Source organism: Aptenodytes forsteri, unplaced genomic scaffold, assembly GCF_000699145.1.
Source record: "Aptenodytes forsteri isolate BGI_AS27 unplaced genomic scaffold, ASM69914v1 Scaffold179, whole genome shotgun sequence".
Classification (NCBI taxonomy): Eukaryota; Metazoa; Chordata; class Aves; order Sphenisciformes; family Spheniscidae; genus Aptenodytes; species Aptenodytes forsteri.
This window is the reverse complement of record NW_008795378.1, coordinates 774,034-790,891: the sequence shown is the minus strand read 5'-3', so window position 1 is coordinate 790,891 and position 16,858 is coordinate 774,034. Positions and strand designations below refer to the sequence as shown.

General features: G+C 37.0%; 1 protein-coding gene across 1 annotated transcript; it reads left to right on the top strand.

Moving 5' to 3' along the window:
- Positions 1-510: 510 nt before the first annotated feature.
- Positions 511-6,963, top strand: PDCD10 (programmed cell death 10). Its single transcript, XM_009280538.2, has 7 exons — positions 511-746; positions 1,376-1,429; positions 2,793-2,910; positions 3,552-3,678; positions 4,062-4,140; positions 4,443-4,525; positions 6,251-6,963. Exons 1-7 carry the CDS (start codon positions 651-653, stop codon positions 6,330-6,332), a joined length of 639 nt encoding a protein of 212 aa, XP_009278813.1. The 5' UTR covers positions 511-650; the 3' UTR covers positions 6,333-6,963.
- The last annotated feature ends 9,895 nt before the right edge of the window (positions 6,964-16,858 follow it).

The following is a 16,858-nucleotide window of genomic DNA, read 5'->3' as shown; positions in this document are numbered from 1 at the left end:
ACAAAGATGTAGTATTTGGAATTCAAATGGGTAGAAAGTAGGCACTGATCTCCAGCAGAAGCACAGCTTGATGCATATGCAAAAATATGAAGTATTTATAGGTAGTCTTAATGTTAATTGTCATAATGCATCTGTATAGGTTTTGGGTTTACAGCATGTAATGCTTTTCAAGCTTTTTATGTATGAGAGTTGTCAGGAATCTTATGCTGCCGCTTACGAGTGGTGGCAAGATTTTTGTAATACATACCAAATAAAACCACTTCGTTCAGGAAAATTCATTCCATAAGAACTTAAAGTAAAACGTAGTACCTTACTCTTTAAAATATCTGTTCACTTAATAGATTTCAGTTAGGGTTTTTAAGTTACAGGAAATAAGTCATTCCATATTTACTCAACTCATGTCATAAGTAATTCCTAGTTTCTAGGTAGTAACAAACTAATGTTGTTCTGTGCCTTTTCATTTTTAGAACCTGTCAGTCATGAGTGTTCATAATTGTGTTTGGTTTTTGTTTTTTTCTTGCACAACCTAAGGACAATATATTTTTCAAGTTCTTCAAGTATTCTTGCACGACGAGGAAAAAGAAGAAACATTTCGGTGAATGAGGAGTTTTTTGCTTCTATAGTGTTTTCCTTGAGAAGTGGGTCTTTGAATGAGGATGACAATGGAAGAGATGAAGAATGAAGCAGAGACCACTTCTATGGTTTCCATGCCTCTCTATGCTGTTATGTACCCTGTCTTTAATGAGGTAAGCTACGTTTTGCTTTAGAATGTAATAATCCCCTTTACATTGGGACATATGGTCACAGTAACAGGTTGCTCATCTTGATTGGGAAAGCTTTGTGTCTAACACCATCTTCTTTCTATGCATTGTTTTACCCTTCTTGCCATGAATACAATTTCATGCTCGTCAAAGATTGCTAGTTGTCTTGGCCCTGATCTTTTTTTCTTACCTTTTACAGAAGTTTTTCACAAAAATGCTAGGTCCTGCATTCTATGGCAGGAAGTAACGTACGGTGGACCTTGATACATTTTAATTTTACTGCTAATGGCTATAATTTAATAAGATACTTGTTTTTCTGTGAGTATCAGAGATGATCAAGATGTTCTCAAAAGCTTCTGTCAGACTTCTGCTGTAGGCTGGATAAATGCAAAATATGTCCAGTGACATGTTTGATTTTAATGTTTTTATTTGGGGGGGAAATTCTTTCCTTTGGGATTAAACTATAAAGTATCTCTCCCTCAAATGAGACCAGTAATTTGAATGCTTCTATCAATTCCCTTTTTCATTATACTATATAAGGCAAGGCATGAGTACTTGACTTGGTTTGTTCTGATAACATTAGAATTGCTAATAATTCTAAACTTTTATTGCAGCTAGAAAGAGTAAATCTATCTGCAGCTCAGACGCTGAGAGCAGCTTTTATTAAGGTGAGAAGTAACTTGCATTGAAGAGTGATTGTTTAAAAGGTAAACCACATACGATGAAGCTAAAAAGTCAGCTGTCTTGTTTCCTTGTGTCTTCATGTTTGAAGACTGCATCCTTGATCCAATAGTCTAAAAATAAAAATAAAGTGGACGATTGCATTGGACTGTAAGTTTGAAATGTCTGCAAATGTCATGAGTAGAAATCTGCGTGATACAAGCATGTTGAGCAATTTTAAACAAAGAGAATCTTGTCTTGTCCATGGAGTACAAAAGTTTAGATGAGGAATCAGTGAGTGAAGGTAATAAACTTAGTCTAAATATGACAAGACTGTGTAGAATAGGTTTTCATGAGAAATAGGCATGAGGCAGACTTTGAAAATGGTTTACAAAGTGAATGGTAATGGGATTTTTTTGTGGATGAGTTCAATGTTTGTATTTGCATTCAGCAGTAAATGGAAAAAAGATTCTTCTAACTTTTCTATTATATTCGTAAAGAATGAAAATGCAGATATTCCTTTATACTGCTTTATTGAAGTAGTGATCTTTTGAAATTCTTTAAACAAAAATAATTGTAGACATGTCATGTCTTAACATGTGAGCTATGCACCTAAGTAATACTTCCCTGTTTCTACACTTAAATCGATTAAGTGTACCTAGACAGTCTTAAGTCTCGACTAGAGCTTGTACAAGTTAAATGTTTTTACGACTGGTGGTAAGGAGCTAAGCTGAACGCAAATAATGTAAAAACTGAGGTATTGGTGGAAATGGTAGTGCTAGCTAAAAAAAAAACCACACATCCTCATTCTTATTCAACACAGCATAGTTTTCTGATAGCAGCACAGGTAGTGTGAATACCTCCAATGTTAGTCTAGCTTAGCTTTACTTAGATATGTCATCAATCAAAAGGGTTTTTTCTGAAAAAGCAATTCCACGATGATGTTTGAGCATATGATGTGATTCATAAAAAGCACATTTATAAAATGTCATGTGGAAGATGGGGGAGTAACACCTGTGTTTGAGTGAATTAAATCCCAATGGATACAATATCTTTGTCTCAAAGCTTAGTGTTTATGGAAATATAACAGAATATAGAACTTCATGAAAAACTTTCTTATTCAAATTGAAATGAGTGGAAAGGCTTATTGGAAAAGTTGTTTATACAAAATCACTGATGTAATCCAAGAAAAATGGATGTTGTAGTGGAAAAATGCTTTTCAATGTAATCTACTAGTCTAAAGCCATTAGACTTTTAAAGTTTATAGCGAACTCCTGCAGCATATGAAGCAAATTACATGAAAATCTGCCTTTGTGCTTGCAATATTCAGGTCTTGCATATTTAAGAATAAAAATTTTCTTTGCCATACAGGCTGAAAAAGAAAATCCAGGTCTTACACAGGACATCATTATGAAAATTCTGGAGAAAAAAAGTGTGGATGTGAACTTCACAGAGTCTCTTCTGCGTATGGCAGCTGATGATGTAGAAGGTAATATCTTACCTCTTATGTTGAATAAATGTATTTTTAAGTACACTGTTAACTAGGAACATGCATTTCTATGCCTATTTTTAGAAGAGGTTATTTGTTTCTTAATAGGCTTTTTTTTTCCAGCATGGTAGAAGAATATTTGTATTTTCTGAATACCTCCTTTGGAGAAGTTAAATCTCCCTAAAAAACATACCTCACTAATAAGAAAAAGAAAGAAAATGAACGTTTAGAACTGTTTATGTGGGTGCATAGTTCACCTTTTGCAATACTAACAAGCAGAAAAAAGTAGAATACCTTCCTTTTTCTCTGCTTCAAATTAAAAGCAGTAGTTATACTGTCAGAGAAGGGGAGCATACAGTAGGCTTTAAGTTATTTTAATACTGTATTTGATTAGTGTCTTCAGTGTCTCACTTAAATAAAGTAAGATGGGCTCTTTTTCCAACTTGCAATAATAAAGATCATTGTTGCAGTGTGTTTCTGTCAATGCAGAGTGTATTCACTGCAGTTTTCTGGTCATGGCTATTTTTGTGCAACAAATGTAACACGGCAATACAACTGCATTTTGTGAAGTAGTGTTTTTAGCTGTCACTAGAGACTTGAGGAAAAACTAATGGTATTTTTGAATATGTTCTTCTTGTTAGAGTATATGATTGAAAGACCAGAACCAGAATTCCAAGATCTTAATGAAAAGGCACGAGCACTTAAGCAGATTCTTAGTAAGATTCCTGATGAGATCAATGACAGAGTGAGGTTTCTTCAGACAATCAAGTAAGTACTGTATTACATATTTTTCTGCAGATTGAGGGGTCAAACTTTGCATTTAAATCTGAATGTTCAAATGCTGTAGGAGATGCTAGCAACACTGTTCCCATTGGAAAGGAGCCTGATCCTTGCTCATAAATGAGTGGACAGAGTTGAGGATTTTTAACAAGAGCCCCATGTTAACTAGACTGAACTTAACTTGCTGATTCCTAGTTTGAATCTCTGTGTCACTGGTCTAGCTCTTTGCATTTGGTCTTGCTACATCCTGTCTGACACTTACTCTGTAGAGACTGTTTTAAGAAGTATTTGACTACTAAAGGGGATTAAATTCCAACATTTAAATAGGATAGCTTAAGGATATTACAACTTTTTTTTTTATTGCCAAATAGGGACATCGCGAGTGCAATAAAGGAACTTCTTGACACAGTAAATAACGTCTTCAAGAAATACCAATACCAGAACCGGCGGGTATGTGCAATAACTCTTTTTATACAATATTTTTAATAGTATAAGAGGAAGCATATCCTTCTGATCAAAGGATGAATAGGAGAGCTTAACTGGTCAATGACATAATCCTTTAATAGGATTGTTGTATGGTAGGTCTCAGCAGTTTTATAGGAAGAGGGCAATTTCTCTGCACGTCTGCTAAAAAAATCAAAACTCCTATGCCTACATAATGTTAGCCAGTCTGCTCAGTTTATGATCAATATTCTGACTGTACCCACCAATATGTGAACTAAGACTCTGCTCCTGGTGTTTTTGTTTCTTAGGCGCTTGAGCACCAAAAGAAAGAGTTTGTAAAATACTCCAAAAGTTTCAGTGATACTCTGAAAACCTATTTTAAAGATGGAAAGTAAGTATGTTTTTGTACTAACTTTTTACGTAATGAAAGGTCTTGTTGACTAACAGGGAAAAATAAGACAAGCTTTTGGGCGTAAGCTACCTTCTTCAGGACTTGCCTAATTTTTTTCCTCACCTGTGTCCTCAGACCATCATGGCTGCTTTAAAATACTTCTATTCCTTTTGTAATGCCTTTCAGGAAAGGGAGGTCTGAATGCACTGCCATACAACACCCATGTGCAGTATTAGCTTTGAATTTGAATATGTGAAGTTAAATTTCCTGGGCTTGTGTGGTTTTTTTCAGTGTATATACAAGGACAAAAAATTTATGAATGCTTTATTGAAAAAAGTAATCTACCTATTTGAAATGTCACTTGCAAACACTAAACATCTGTGCAGTGTTTTCTTTGATTTACACTTTTATTGTCCTTTCTTTATAGCTCCTTATAGTGCTTTGCAGTATTTGGAATTACTCAGCTGATTAATCTTTTTATATTTGAACATTTTAGTTTTCAAACTGAGGCTTTTTTCAGGCCTTCACCTTGGGTTTTGAAGTCACTGTTCTTGTATGTTTCACTATAGTGACTGTTTCGGCTGATGAGTGTATCCCCCTCAGATTTTGACAGTGCCAAAGTGTTCTATGTGCTACTGTTTTAAAGATGAGAACTAACTTTCACCTCTGGTCTTGTTGAGCTTGGCAAAGACTAAGAGCACCCAGAGGATGGTGCATTACTAAAGGAGAGAGAAGTTTTGAGACCAGCTGCGAATACTACCTTGCATCTATCAAAGCATTCTTTTTTTTTTTTTCCCTCCTCTTATTGAAAATGGGGGCTAAATTTGGTTATGGTACCAAAATGAGAAATTTAGACCTTGGTAGCTTTATGATTACTGAACACATGTATAGGTAAGTTTTCACATGAACTAGGTCTAAACAGTCTCAATTGATTAGAAAACTATTTGACTGAAAAAATGGGGAAAGGGTTGGATGTGTTGTGCATGTAACCCAACCATACTGAAAGAAACCAGCTTTGTTTAGCCCTATGTGAAGTGAATGCTGTGCAGTGTATTGTGGGCATAAGCTTAGTGTTAGGTATTATCAATATTGCAAGAAATCCCAAGTAAGGCTTGTATTTCATATCCTTGTGGGATCAGAAGTAATTTAAATCTGTCTGAACTGCATGTTGAATAAGATACCCTGCTCCCACCAGGAGGTAACAGCACTAAACAAAATAGTCATGCTCACAGATGTCATTACTGAGCTGAAAAACTCGGTGACCCCACACCTCCTTCTTAACAAAAAGATAACTAAAATAGTATGTTACTTCCATATGTGTGCATGCTGAGTATTTCTTGAGGAAAGAGTTGCAAATTCTGAAATTACTAGGGGATGAAGTGTTCAGCTTTGAAAAGAACAGGCGTTTAACGATCATCTGCTCCAGTCGTTTTCTTAGTTTGCTAAAATCCCAGAATTAAATGATTGATAGGTCAATGATGATTGAGAGCCAAAGTCTTTAAGTGCCTGCCAATAAACATAGTCTTTCTAGGATTTGCTATGCAAATAAGTCTATCTGTTTGCCAGCAGTAAGCTTCAGGTAGATCACGATATGGTAAAACATCAATATGCTTCCAATTCGCAGAGCCTAGATGCCAATATATTTAGTTGCCCAAACTTAATGCTGTATTTATTGAATGACATGTTTCTAAAAATGTCTGAAGCAATATCTTTCTCTTTTAACAGGGCAATAAATGTGTTCATAAGTGCCAACCGATTAATTCATCAAACCAACTTGATACTCCAGACCTTCAAAACTGTGGCCTGAAAACTGTATATGTTGAGTTGTACTTTTCAATGGTGGATAGGGTACCTTTATATGTAAATTTTAAAGTTTTGACTGTATAAATTATCAGCCCTTCTTGAGGGGCCTAATGCAGGATTTTGAATGGGATTATTGCCATCTTACACCATATTTTTGTAAAACATTGTAGCTTAATCATAATCTCACAATGAAGATTTTGCATCACTTTTTGCTATTATCATTCTTTTCAGAATTATAAGCCAAAAGAATTTACGCCTTAATGTGTCATTATGTAACATTCCTTATAAGAATTGTAAATATTTGGTGTTCTGTTTCTGACATTTTAACTTGAAAGCGGAAAACTACAAGATTATGTATTTAACAATATTGGTGGCAAATATTCAATAAATAGTTTACATCTGTTAGACTGTCTTTTTGTATGTGAACAAAAATGCATAACTCATCTTTCTGGAACTGCAGAACATTCATTAATTGGAAAAATTAAAATTATTTGGGTGCTTAAAGCTACTGGCAGTTCAAAACAGTATAAAATGAAGGCTTTTCCTTAAAGCTGAGATTTTGGCTGTGATCTAATACTAGACCAGAATAATTCTATTAAAATGTCTTTGACAAAGTAATAAAGAGCCCCAGAAGTGAGATGTGCTTGTTTTTGATAGAAATCAAAACTCACTTCTTTCTTAATCTTCTGTTGGTGGTGAGTTAACAGGTTTTACTCCTAGACTACTCCCAAGGTTTTGAGCAGAGGATTACTTTAAATATATGCAGCTGACTATGCAGCAAAGGGTGAATTTAAAATATTAAGATAACTGGGTTTCATATTGGTACCCTTTTGGGAGGGAGGAGGAGATAATGATAAAACTCTTCCAGGTAGCACTAGTGACGTCTATACTATGCATGCCATGAGGCAACTTTTTTTTCAGGGACTGAAATCATGTGAGACCTCAGTTGAAAAAACTTGTCTATGTAGATGGTTAAGAACTGCTGATGGACAGATTCAAATTTTATCATTGTGATTTCATGGTAACATTTCACAAGTTCTAATGAGTATCTTGCATGCCCCTTTGAAGTGCACCTTGAGTTTATTTTGAAATAGAATTGTTATAATAATAAACTTCTGAAAGTCTTCAAAATATTTACGTGGCCATAACTAGTAAGTTTAGGGAAGAATGTGAAGCAGTTTATAAAGCTGCACAAGCTGTTGCAAGAGGATCGCTTCAGACAAAGAGCACAATTGCTACAGAACTATTCCTTGTTTAGGTATAAATGATGAAGAAAAGGTACGGACTTTTCTTGCACACTGGCCTGGTGCCGTATTGCTCATCTGGGGCAAGTGCCTTATCCAGAGTTCAACAGCTGGGTCTTTGAATTTGGTTATCTGCTTAAATGATCTAAAAGGAGAAAATGATATCTGCAGCCCTCCGAAATAGCACTGGTTGTTCTGCCATGTATCTGTGCATGGAAATGTTTCCTTGATGAAAACACTGTAGTGAAATACAACAATGTGTGAAGGAGAGTATTATGTAAAAATGAGTTCTTGGGAATGTACGTTGTGAATTTCTTGGTTACATAAAGCTATAAACAGGACATGGTCCTTAAAGCTTGCTGTTCAGGCTGTTTTCTGTTTTGACAGTGGTGTTTTGTGTTTACTAGCAAATTGAGCTTAGTAACATGGCAAAGGGATGCATATACAATCTATAGTTAAAACTTTGTTATTTATTAAAGCTTGGCATGCTAAACTGTCATTTCTTGGAAAGTGGTAGAAGAGAAGCAATGCTAGCAGTTACAAAGGAGGCAGCCTTTTATTTAGAGTAATATTTAATTTGCATCTTTGAATTCTGTAAGTAAAAAGGTTGACTAGTCTTCCTTGCGGATGATGTTAACTTACGTCGTAGCACCAAAGGACTTAATGAAAACTAATTAGTTAGGTAAAAGAAAGGGAAAGGCACCCAGAGTTTCTGATACTTAATTGGTCTTGAAAAGAGTGTTTGGTACTGGGGAAACTGCATCAGTGGCTGTAAGGAGAGACATGAAAGCTTGGGTTATACTTTGTGAATTGGACTTAATTCCAATAAAATTCTGAGATTCTTCTCTCTTCTTGGATTGAGAGGGACAGTAAGTAGTGTTGGCAATCCTTATTAGTTGAATGATACCATGTTTATGTCTGCAGGTGTAGTTAAAAAAGAATTTAAGAAAAATTATGACTTGGGTCCCAAACAAGATGCTGTGTTAATGTCCTGCTCATTGATTCCTTGAAGTTAAAATCAAAGAGGCTATCAAGAAATGAACTGTTCCCGTTCATCGGTTCTTCCTAAAACCTTTATTGGGTAAAAGGTACCAAGTATAGGGCTAAGCTTCAGGTAGTCTGCCCCATATGTTTTGTTTTATTTGTAATCTTACTGTGATTTCTTTTTGTTACCCTTAAAAGTAATGGAAAACTATTCATTGTAATCAATGTCTGGTAATGGGAAAACTTGAAAACTGATGTCTTCAGGTCACACTGTTGCGTGCAGTGAATCCATATCTAGTGGTCTTACAAACTTTATTTTCCACTGAGTATGAGCTGGGGCATATATCTGTCAGATTTTATTGTGGTTTTGCACTTTATTATTCAAGTTACCGGAGTAGCTAAAGATAAGTTTCTCTTAAGGATTTCTAATACAGCAGTTAGTGTTGCAAAATGCTATTAGAAAACTTCTGCTGTGAATGTGGGTTATAATTGATATGATAATGTTAACATGCAGAAAACCAATCTAATAAAATAAAACTTTGTATATTTGTTAATTAAGCAAAGAAATGTCTTAATCACTTGTTTTGATCTTTCTCAGCCTATAAAGAAATGAAGAAAAGCTTAGATTGACTTATTTCTGGTTAGAAGCTTCTTGTTTTAATACTGATAAAAAGTTTTATTTAAAAGTCTGTAAGATGTGCCAGGTGCCCAGCTCAATATAAGCTTTATCTTGAGTTGACATAAAGTGGTAAGTATGAAATTTCCCGGTGTTCTGGTGTCAGAACTTCTCTTTATCCAGACAGTAAGATGAGATAGTATCAGTCTTGATTAAGCATTATCTTTTCATATAATCTTATCTCGATTACCACTGAAGTGTTCCTTCTTAATGTTCTTTCGGATCTTTCACTGTATGTCAAGGGAAGACACGCCTTGTTTATTCTGCAGGTGTTCTCTCTTCCCTTTATTTTACGAAGGGACTGTGTATGCTTCTCTGAATTGGATGGGGAATGAAAAGAAGGTTATCTAGACAAGCTTGCCATAAATCTAAGTTTTAGTTTATTCCATTATGAAGGGGAGATAAAATAAATGTAACTTATGTGTGAGATACTAACAACCACATTTGGCACAGCAGTGATTGTCGCTTACCTTTGGAGTAGGCACTGGCTGTTCTGCTTGAGAATGTTGCTTTGCTGTGCTAAGCTGGCTCATCTTCCCACAGGGCTAACCAGCGCCCTCTGAAAAAGGTTTTGCAGGCAGTTTGTGCTTGTGAGCTCTGGGAGCTCTTCTAGCTACGCGTAATGATTCAGTGCGTTTGTTCACTTTGTCATTTTTCACTGCACTGTTTTGGTTTTCCTCATACTCTTCTACGCAGATGCTGCTTTCAAAAGACTAGTAGGAAATGTGCTTCAGGAACAGAACCACTTCCTAGCAGCAACCTTAGTGCTAAAAAATAGGACTGAAAGGATGCTGCTGGGTCATCAAGTCTGGCTTCCTGTTGCAGAAGTTAAAAAGTACTATATAATGTTGGCCATAAATATGTCAAGTTCTGTTTTAAAGCCAGATTTTTTGTCTTCGTTCCTCTTGTTAGATGTCATTTTAAAACAGTCTGAAAGAAAAAAAAAAGGCACCTTCAATATTGGAGTTTAATATGCTGCATAAATTTAATTTCTGATGAAGAATTCACTAACCTTGTCCACAACCAATTGTTCTTTTTCCCTTTTCTTCACTTAGTCTTGGGATGAATTGTATACCATCCTGGGCTTCGCTTTTTAAAGATACACAATCCCAAGTTTTTGGTCCTCTCAAAAGAGTAGAGGTATAGGCAATGCTAAGTTTGCTCCTGTGAGGCTGAGATAACAATTTTTTCCTCATGCTTGTAATACAAACTTGAATTTTGCAACAAAATTCATTGGAGACGGTGTCTTCAAGGTGGAAGAGGAGGGTTTGGCTCATCTAGAGATTTCTGTGGAGGTGATGTCCCTTAGCTTCTCTGTCGCTCTCTCCTGCCTCACAGGTTGGTTATGATTTTGTAGACATAGTGCTTGATTTCTGAGACAATGCAAGATGCTTCTGACTAGGTACAACGCATAGCAATTGTCTTGCTGGATGGCATATGCATCTTCTCCATAAATTCTTAATTTGTGCCTTTTCCTCCTTCACCGTCGCTCAGATGTGGCTGCTGTAACAGCTCAGAAGCGGAACGTGCATGCTGCAGGGTCTGTAGGCAGCACATTGTCATGCCAAGGACTCATGTAGCGTGGGGGAGAAAAGCTCTTCATTAGGCATTTTCACCAGCATTGATTCCTAGGTGATCATGTGTGATTCTCTTCTCTAATTTAGCATATATTGCATGTCGTCTTCACAACTATTTTTGCAAGATCTGTGCAAGCACATGGCTTTTTTAATGCCCATTGTAAGGTTGAGGAGTGCAGCTTGGCAACGTTTGAGGTGCAAGAATTGCTTGTGCCTGCATTGCACTCATCATAAAAAGCTTGGACTGTGATAACGATACCTGGACACTATCAGAGTATACAATTATAGGATAAATAATCTCTTCCTCTTTTCTGCCACCTTGCAGTGCTTCTTATCACAGGTCAAACTGTGTTAGGATCAGTAAGACTTTGCCTGGCAGCATATGCAGTGAGAATTTGCAATTTAGGAGTCTACTGTTCCAGAAAATGTGCATTGTTGGGTAAAGATTAGTTTGGTCAGAAAATTTCAGTTAAAAGTTTGTCTTTCGTTAGACTTTGCTATTGCTATTCCTTTAGAATTTGTTTCTTGCTATTAAAGATTCATAGGTGCTTCCTTTTTTTTTTTTTAACGAATAACCAAAGGAGGCCATGGAGAGAAGTTCAGTTGTTTTTGTAGGGACTGTCAGGGACTGTGACACTTGTGAGCACCAAGAGGAAGGGAAGCAAAAGACTGAGCGTTGTTGTGGATGTTAAGCTCTTTTTACCCTAGAGACAAAAGTGTTCCTACTTACTAAGTGTATTCAAGAAGGAAATGGAATTACAGCACTAAGTAACGCATTACTGGTGACAAGGTAAGCGAAATAGATTTTCAATTGCTGATTTCTAATGCACACTCAGATCTGCTATATAAATGTTCGTGAATTTGCATTTGGTAGCACAGTCAAAGGGGTCATTGTACCTGATGGATATAATGATTTTAGAGAATATTTTGTAGTATTTCACTAAACTAAAAAGTTTAAAACCCTATATCTAATTTAGATGTGTCTTTGACGTTTTATTATTTTCTAATTGTAACTACTAGACTCTTCACAGTAGGCAATTGCTTTTTTCCCCAAAGCTGCATTAGTCTCCAAGGACAAGCGATGGGTGAAATAGAAGCCTGAGTGCCTGAAGTTTTAAAATAAAGAGAATTGAGTATAAGCTACAAGTATAATTCACTTACCCAACAGCAAAAAGGGAGTATCTAATGTCTGATAGAGCCACAGTGAAAAATGCTGTGGCGGAATTTGAAAGCAGAGTGAGTTATAACCTTTAAGAAAGTGCAGGACACTTTCATGGTGAGTGAATTTTCTAATTAAAATGTTAATTGAAAGGGTTTTGCCTTGCTTATGGAGGAAAATGTGGTAACCATTTTTCACTGCTGTTTGCATAGCCATGTGGTATTAATAATTTTGTGTGGTTTTTCTACATCTGCTTAATGAGTGACAAACAATTTTCTTAAGTGGTTTGGAATGGGAGATCAGAAATTCCTATCAAGGATGTAATGCAGTAAGGAAAATAAATATTGCCTATGAAGGTTGAGAAGCAAAACTCAATCCTAGTTGTAAGCTTCCTCTGAATCTAGACAGTCTCTGCAATAGCTATATCTAAGTACAATTCCTATGCATGCGACACTACAGCTGTAGACATACTGTGATCAGTTAACCTAACACTAGTATTTAGGGAGCAGTGCTGATCAGAGTCTTGTCAAGGTCAAATTTAACGCAGGTTCCTCTGAAGCCTCACAAAGAGCCTTGGTTGCTGCAGATAGTGGGGGGAAAAATCCTGTCTATGTCTATTTGATAACAATTGCGAAGGTTAAGGGGCAAAGGAATATATAATTGGAGATGAGTTTTAATGGCAATTTTTTACATGGTTTAAATACCAAAACCAAAGCAAGTGTTTAACAGTAAAACCTTGTGCAAGTCGATATTTTCTATCAGAAATACCTGAATGAGAACCGAGATGTTCTTTTCGAAGAGAAAACAAAGGTCCACGTTACCAAGACACAAAAGCTAAGTGTGGGGTTTTTATCCTTCCAGCATAAGAAGAGACCTTTCTATCATGATACACAAGCAATAACAACTGCTGACAATGCCAAAGTAAGTGAAGTTCAACCTGTTGGCCTCTTTCTATCTGGAGCTTTTTCTCATGAACATGCAATAATGCTTCTGTAATTCTCTGCCGATATACAGAAGCAACTTGCATTAGCACAGTAATGCATAACAAAAATACAGCTGAGGTGCAAAAAAACCTGTTGTAATCATGTCTGTTAGACACAAATTAAACAGCAAGGCTGACACACTGGAATAATTAGAGATCAAAACTGCCATTTGGCCAATTCTCATTTACTGAGGTGTCAAGTGTGACGTGTAACCTTGTACCAGTGCTTTACCTGCAAGGACGCTGAGCCCAGCGGGACATGCTCAGTGTTCTCATGCTGTCTTTACTGGAGGAGGAAACCAGCAGTCCCCCCAGTCTGAGCTGATGTTGCTTTGTTTACCCAATTCTTGAAACAGTCAATGAGCAGCTACCACATTTTCCCCTCTATATGTTGCAATTCTAAAATGTAAGAAGATTCAGGTGCAAACCTTCCTGACTGTTTATTTAATGACTTTGGTACAAAATCATTCTTTCTTTCACCAGGCCACAAATCTGTCTCTCAGTATAGCTCTTGGGTTTAGAGCAAGCGCTTGTGGTCTCTGGGTCTAGGGTTGAGGGCAGGTGGACTAGAGAGTCCATTTGGGTCCCCACTCTGCCCGTAGCTGTTCTGTGCAAGGGAACAGCCTTAGCTCAGGGGCATAACTTTCAGCACAGACTTTTTATTGGTTTCCAGACTCTTCTGCTCCTGTAGCTGTAAGGCTGCTTAAAATGGATGGAGCTCATTTGTACAAGGTACACCTACACACTGCCGTTTATTTTCATAGCAACAGTCATTGGGCTTCACTTTGTGTGTTCAGACTGCAAGCTGCAATTTCAGTTCTTCTCCAAGCCATTAGTCACTGTCCTTTGAGCCTAACTTTTTGAACAAGTGGAAAAGTTCATCATCAAAAATGCCTACAGTAAATGGATTTTACTAGGGGAATGGTCCAGCTGGAAACTACTGTTGCTTCTGTTCATCTCTAGATAGTTGGTCTCTCTGAATCAAGTACCTGGAATTAAATTTAGAAGTTGGCAGCTTTGTGGGTTTTCTGACTTCTTAAAAGCTAATTCAAAACCTGTACCTTCTGCTACTTGTGTGCCTTGCAGGCAAAACTTCTTGTCGCTTCTGTATTTCCAAAAAGCTATTTGGAGGAGAACAATGTGGTAGAAATGAATGAAAAACTTGGCCTTTACATTTGTTCTCTTGACCTCTGAAAGTCCTTTGAGCCTAACTTTTTGAACAAGTGGAAAAGTTCATCATCAAAAATGCCTACAGTAAATGGATTTTACTAGGGGAATGGTCCAGCTGGAAACTACTGTTGCTTCTGTTCATCTCTAGATAGTTGGTCTCTCTGAATCAAGTACCTGGAATTAAATTTAGAAGTGCGCAGCTTTGTGGGTTTTCTGACTTCTTAAAAGCTAATTCAACCTGGACCTGGAATTAAATTTAGAAGTTGGCAGCTTTGTGGGTTTTTCTTAAAAGTAAAAGCTAATTCAAAACCTGTACCTTCTGCTACTTGTGTGCCTTGCAGGCAAAACTTCTTGTCGCTTCTGTATTTCCAAAAAGCTATTTGGAGGAGAACAATGTGGTAGAAATGAATGAAAAACTTGGCCTTTACATTTGTTCTCTTGTGTGGGTTTTTTTTTTTGGGGGGGGGCAGGGGAGTCAGGGGATGATGATTTCAAGTTATTTATACCTTTAACTAATGTCTAAAGATGTTTCTATCTAAATTCATGAATGTGTGGCTACTCACCACAGTGGAAGCTGGATAAGATTTTTGGTTATGTATACTGTATATGCTTACTGGTTGTTGGGATGGCATTGCTTCTCTTCTAATTGCCTTTTACTGTAATGTTGGTAGAGTCTCATGATACGGTATACACATTGTAGACTATAGTGTATTAGCATAGTTTAATGCGTGGAGAGTTTACGTGTTTTGGGTGGTTATGTTTAGGATCAATTGCAAGGCTGTTGCTGCTTTGCTGAAATGGTATCTCCTTCCCGTGAAGCAAAGGAGTAGTAAAAGCTGCTGCACACTTCAGATTTTTGTAGCTGAATTAGCAACAGAAACCAAAGAGATAATTTTGTAGGAATTTCATCCCTGAGCTATTAGAGTTCAGAAATCCAACACACAATCTACATCTCTCACAGCTGATACGCCTAAAATTTTGTCTTTCAGTCTCTGCGGTAAAAGGCTGCTTTTCTGCTGATACATCTCAGTGAAAGAACTCAAAGTTGGACAAAAGGATTAATGCTATTGGGAATGGAACTTGAAAACTAGAAAGACAATGTTTGAAAATCCATAAATAAGTATTAAAATAAGGACTGAAATTTTCCTTACAAAAAAGTGTGACACGGGAACGTTATTCCTGAAAGCTGCCTTTGTCAGTATTAAAAGATTTCCAGACGTGGCAGAGTTGGAAGCCTGTTTCTGTAGGGAAGTGTTGGTGTGTAGGGAAATCTGCATTGGCTTTAGCATGACAGTAACTCCTGCTATTGTTTCCTCAGAACCTAGCTTAAACACAGTGTTGTTGCCTGTAGTTAATAAAGCTATATCTTTGTTTTGCAAACACTATATAACTGTATATCCAAAGTATATCAACTTTTTCCCAGTGTGTAGCATATCACTCAGTAGGTAACTCCAAAGTTGAAGAAGAAAATCAAATCCCAGTATCACTTGCAGGTGCAGAGAGGATTCAGTTTCCTTTTTCCATGGATCACTGTTGTTAGAGGGCCAGTTTGCTCATTGTGAAAAACCCCTCCTCTGTGCTACAATATTCAATGCTCAAGTCAGAACTGCCATCAGTGTGGCACTTAAATATAAACCCCTTTTAATATCTTTTAACCGTGCACCGAACACTTAGTCCCCATTCCTAACTCTTCTCAATGACAAAAATCAAACATTAGTTCTTGACACTGCCAGCAAATTTGTGGCACCACAAGATTTATTTCCCATTTTAAATGAATGAAGTCCAATCTTCTATGTTGCACGTGACACAACTGGAAATGTTTGCTGTGAATTGCCAGCCAGCATCCCTTCGACCTAGTGGGCAGCTTGAATTCATACCTCTTCTGGCATGATAAAGTAGTAGCTGGGACAGAGCCTGGAAGAACAGGGATGTGGGGCCATGCGTATCTAGTCTATAATGGACTTGTGCATGCATTTGTCTCATTTTTCTTGTATTTCTGCTGTATGGCTGGCATAAGTGGTCCCTTTTTCTTAAAAGCGGTGGATCAGTTGTTTTGCCTCTAGTTTCAGTGCAGTTTTGACACCACAGCAAAGACTGGCAGAGAACAAGGGTGGGCTTGTCTCAAACAGTGGCTGTAGTTCCAGCGATCCTAACCTTTGTCTGACCTCGATCGATGTGCTTAATTTTTCCGTGCCTCAGTTCCCTGTTCATTATTTAAGGAGTACACACAATGGGGCCCTGATTTCAGCTACATTACTGCAATAATAATAATAATAAAATTTCCCAAGCATAAAGGAAGGATTTGCAAGCCAATGAGTGGGTCACATTTTGTAGTGCTGCATAGTCTTTAGAATGAGAAACATTTTAATGTGAGCAAAAGCAAATCACTTACAGTACAGGAACATTAAAAAACCTAGATGGTATCCTCTAAATATTTTAGAATTGAGGTAAAAGAAATAAGTCAGTATCTTTCAGCTAAAAAGCTCAGATAATTTTCTGCATGGATTATATTGCCAGAAGAAAATCAGAGAAGCAAATACTGGGGGAGAATAGTCATAATTTCTAGAAAATGGTTGTGTGGAAGGTGAAAATCTTTGCTATCTCTTTAAAATGTCTACTGCATGCTTTCTTCCCAGAGCAGAAAATGCTAAGGTAACTTAAATTGCTCATTCCTCACTGCAGTACCTGCAGAGGTGCCAGGTGGAACTGATCTATGGTTCCCTGCAGCTCTGTGCTGC

Coding starts and splice junctions, on each gene's coding strand:
- PDCD10 (XM_009280538.2), top strand. CDS start 651: ATGAGGATGACAATGGAAGAGATGAAGAATGAAGCAGAGACCACTTCT. Junction 747..1,375: donor TGTACCCTGTCTTTAATGAG/GTAAGCTACGTT, acceptor CTTTTATTGCAG/CTAGAAAGAGTAAATCTATC. Junction 3,679..4,061: donor AGGTTTCTTCAGACAATCAA/GTAAGTACTGTA, acceptor ATTGCCAAATAG/GGACATCGCGAGTGCAATAA.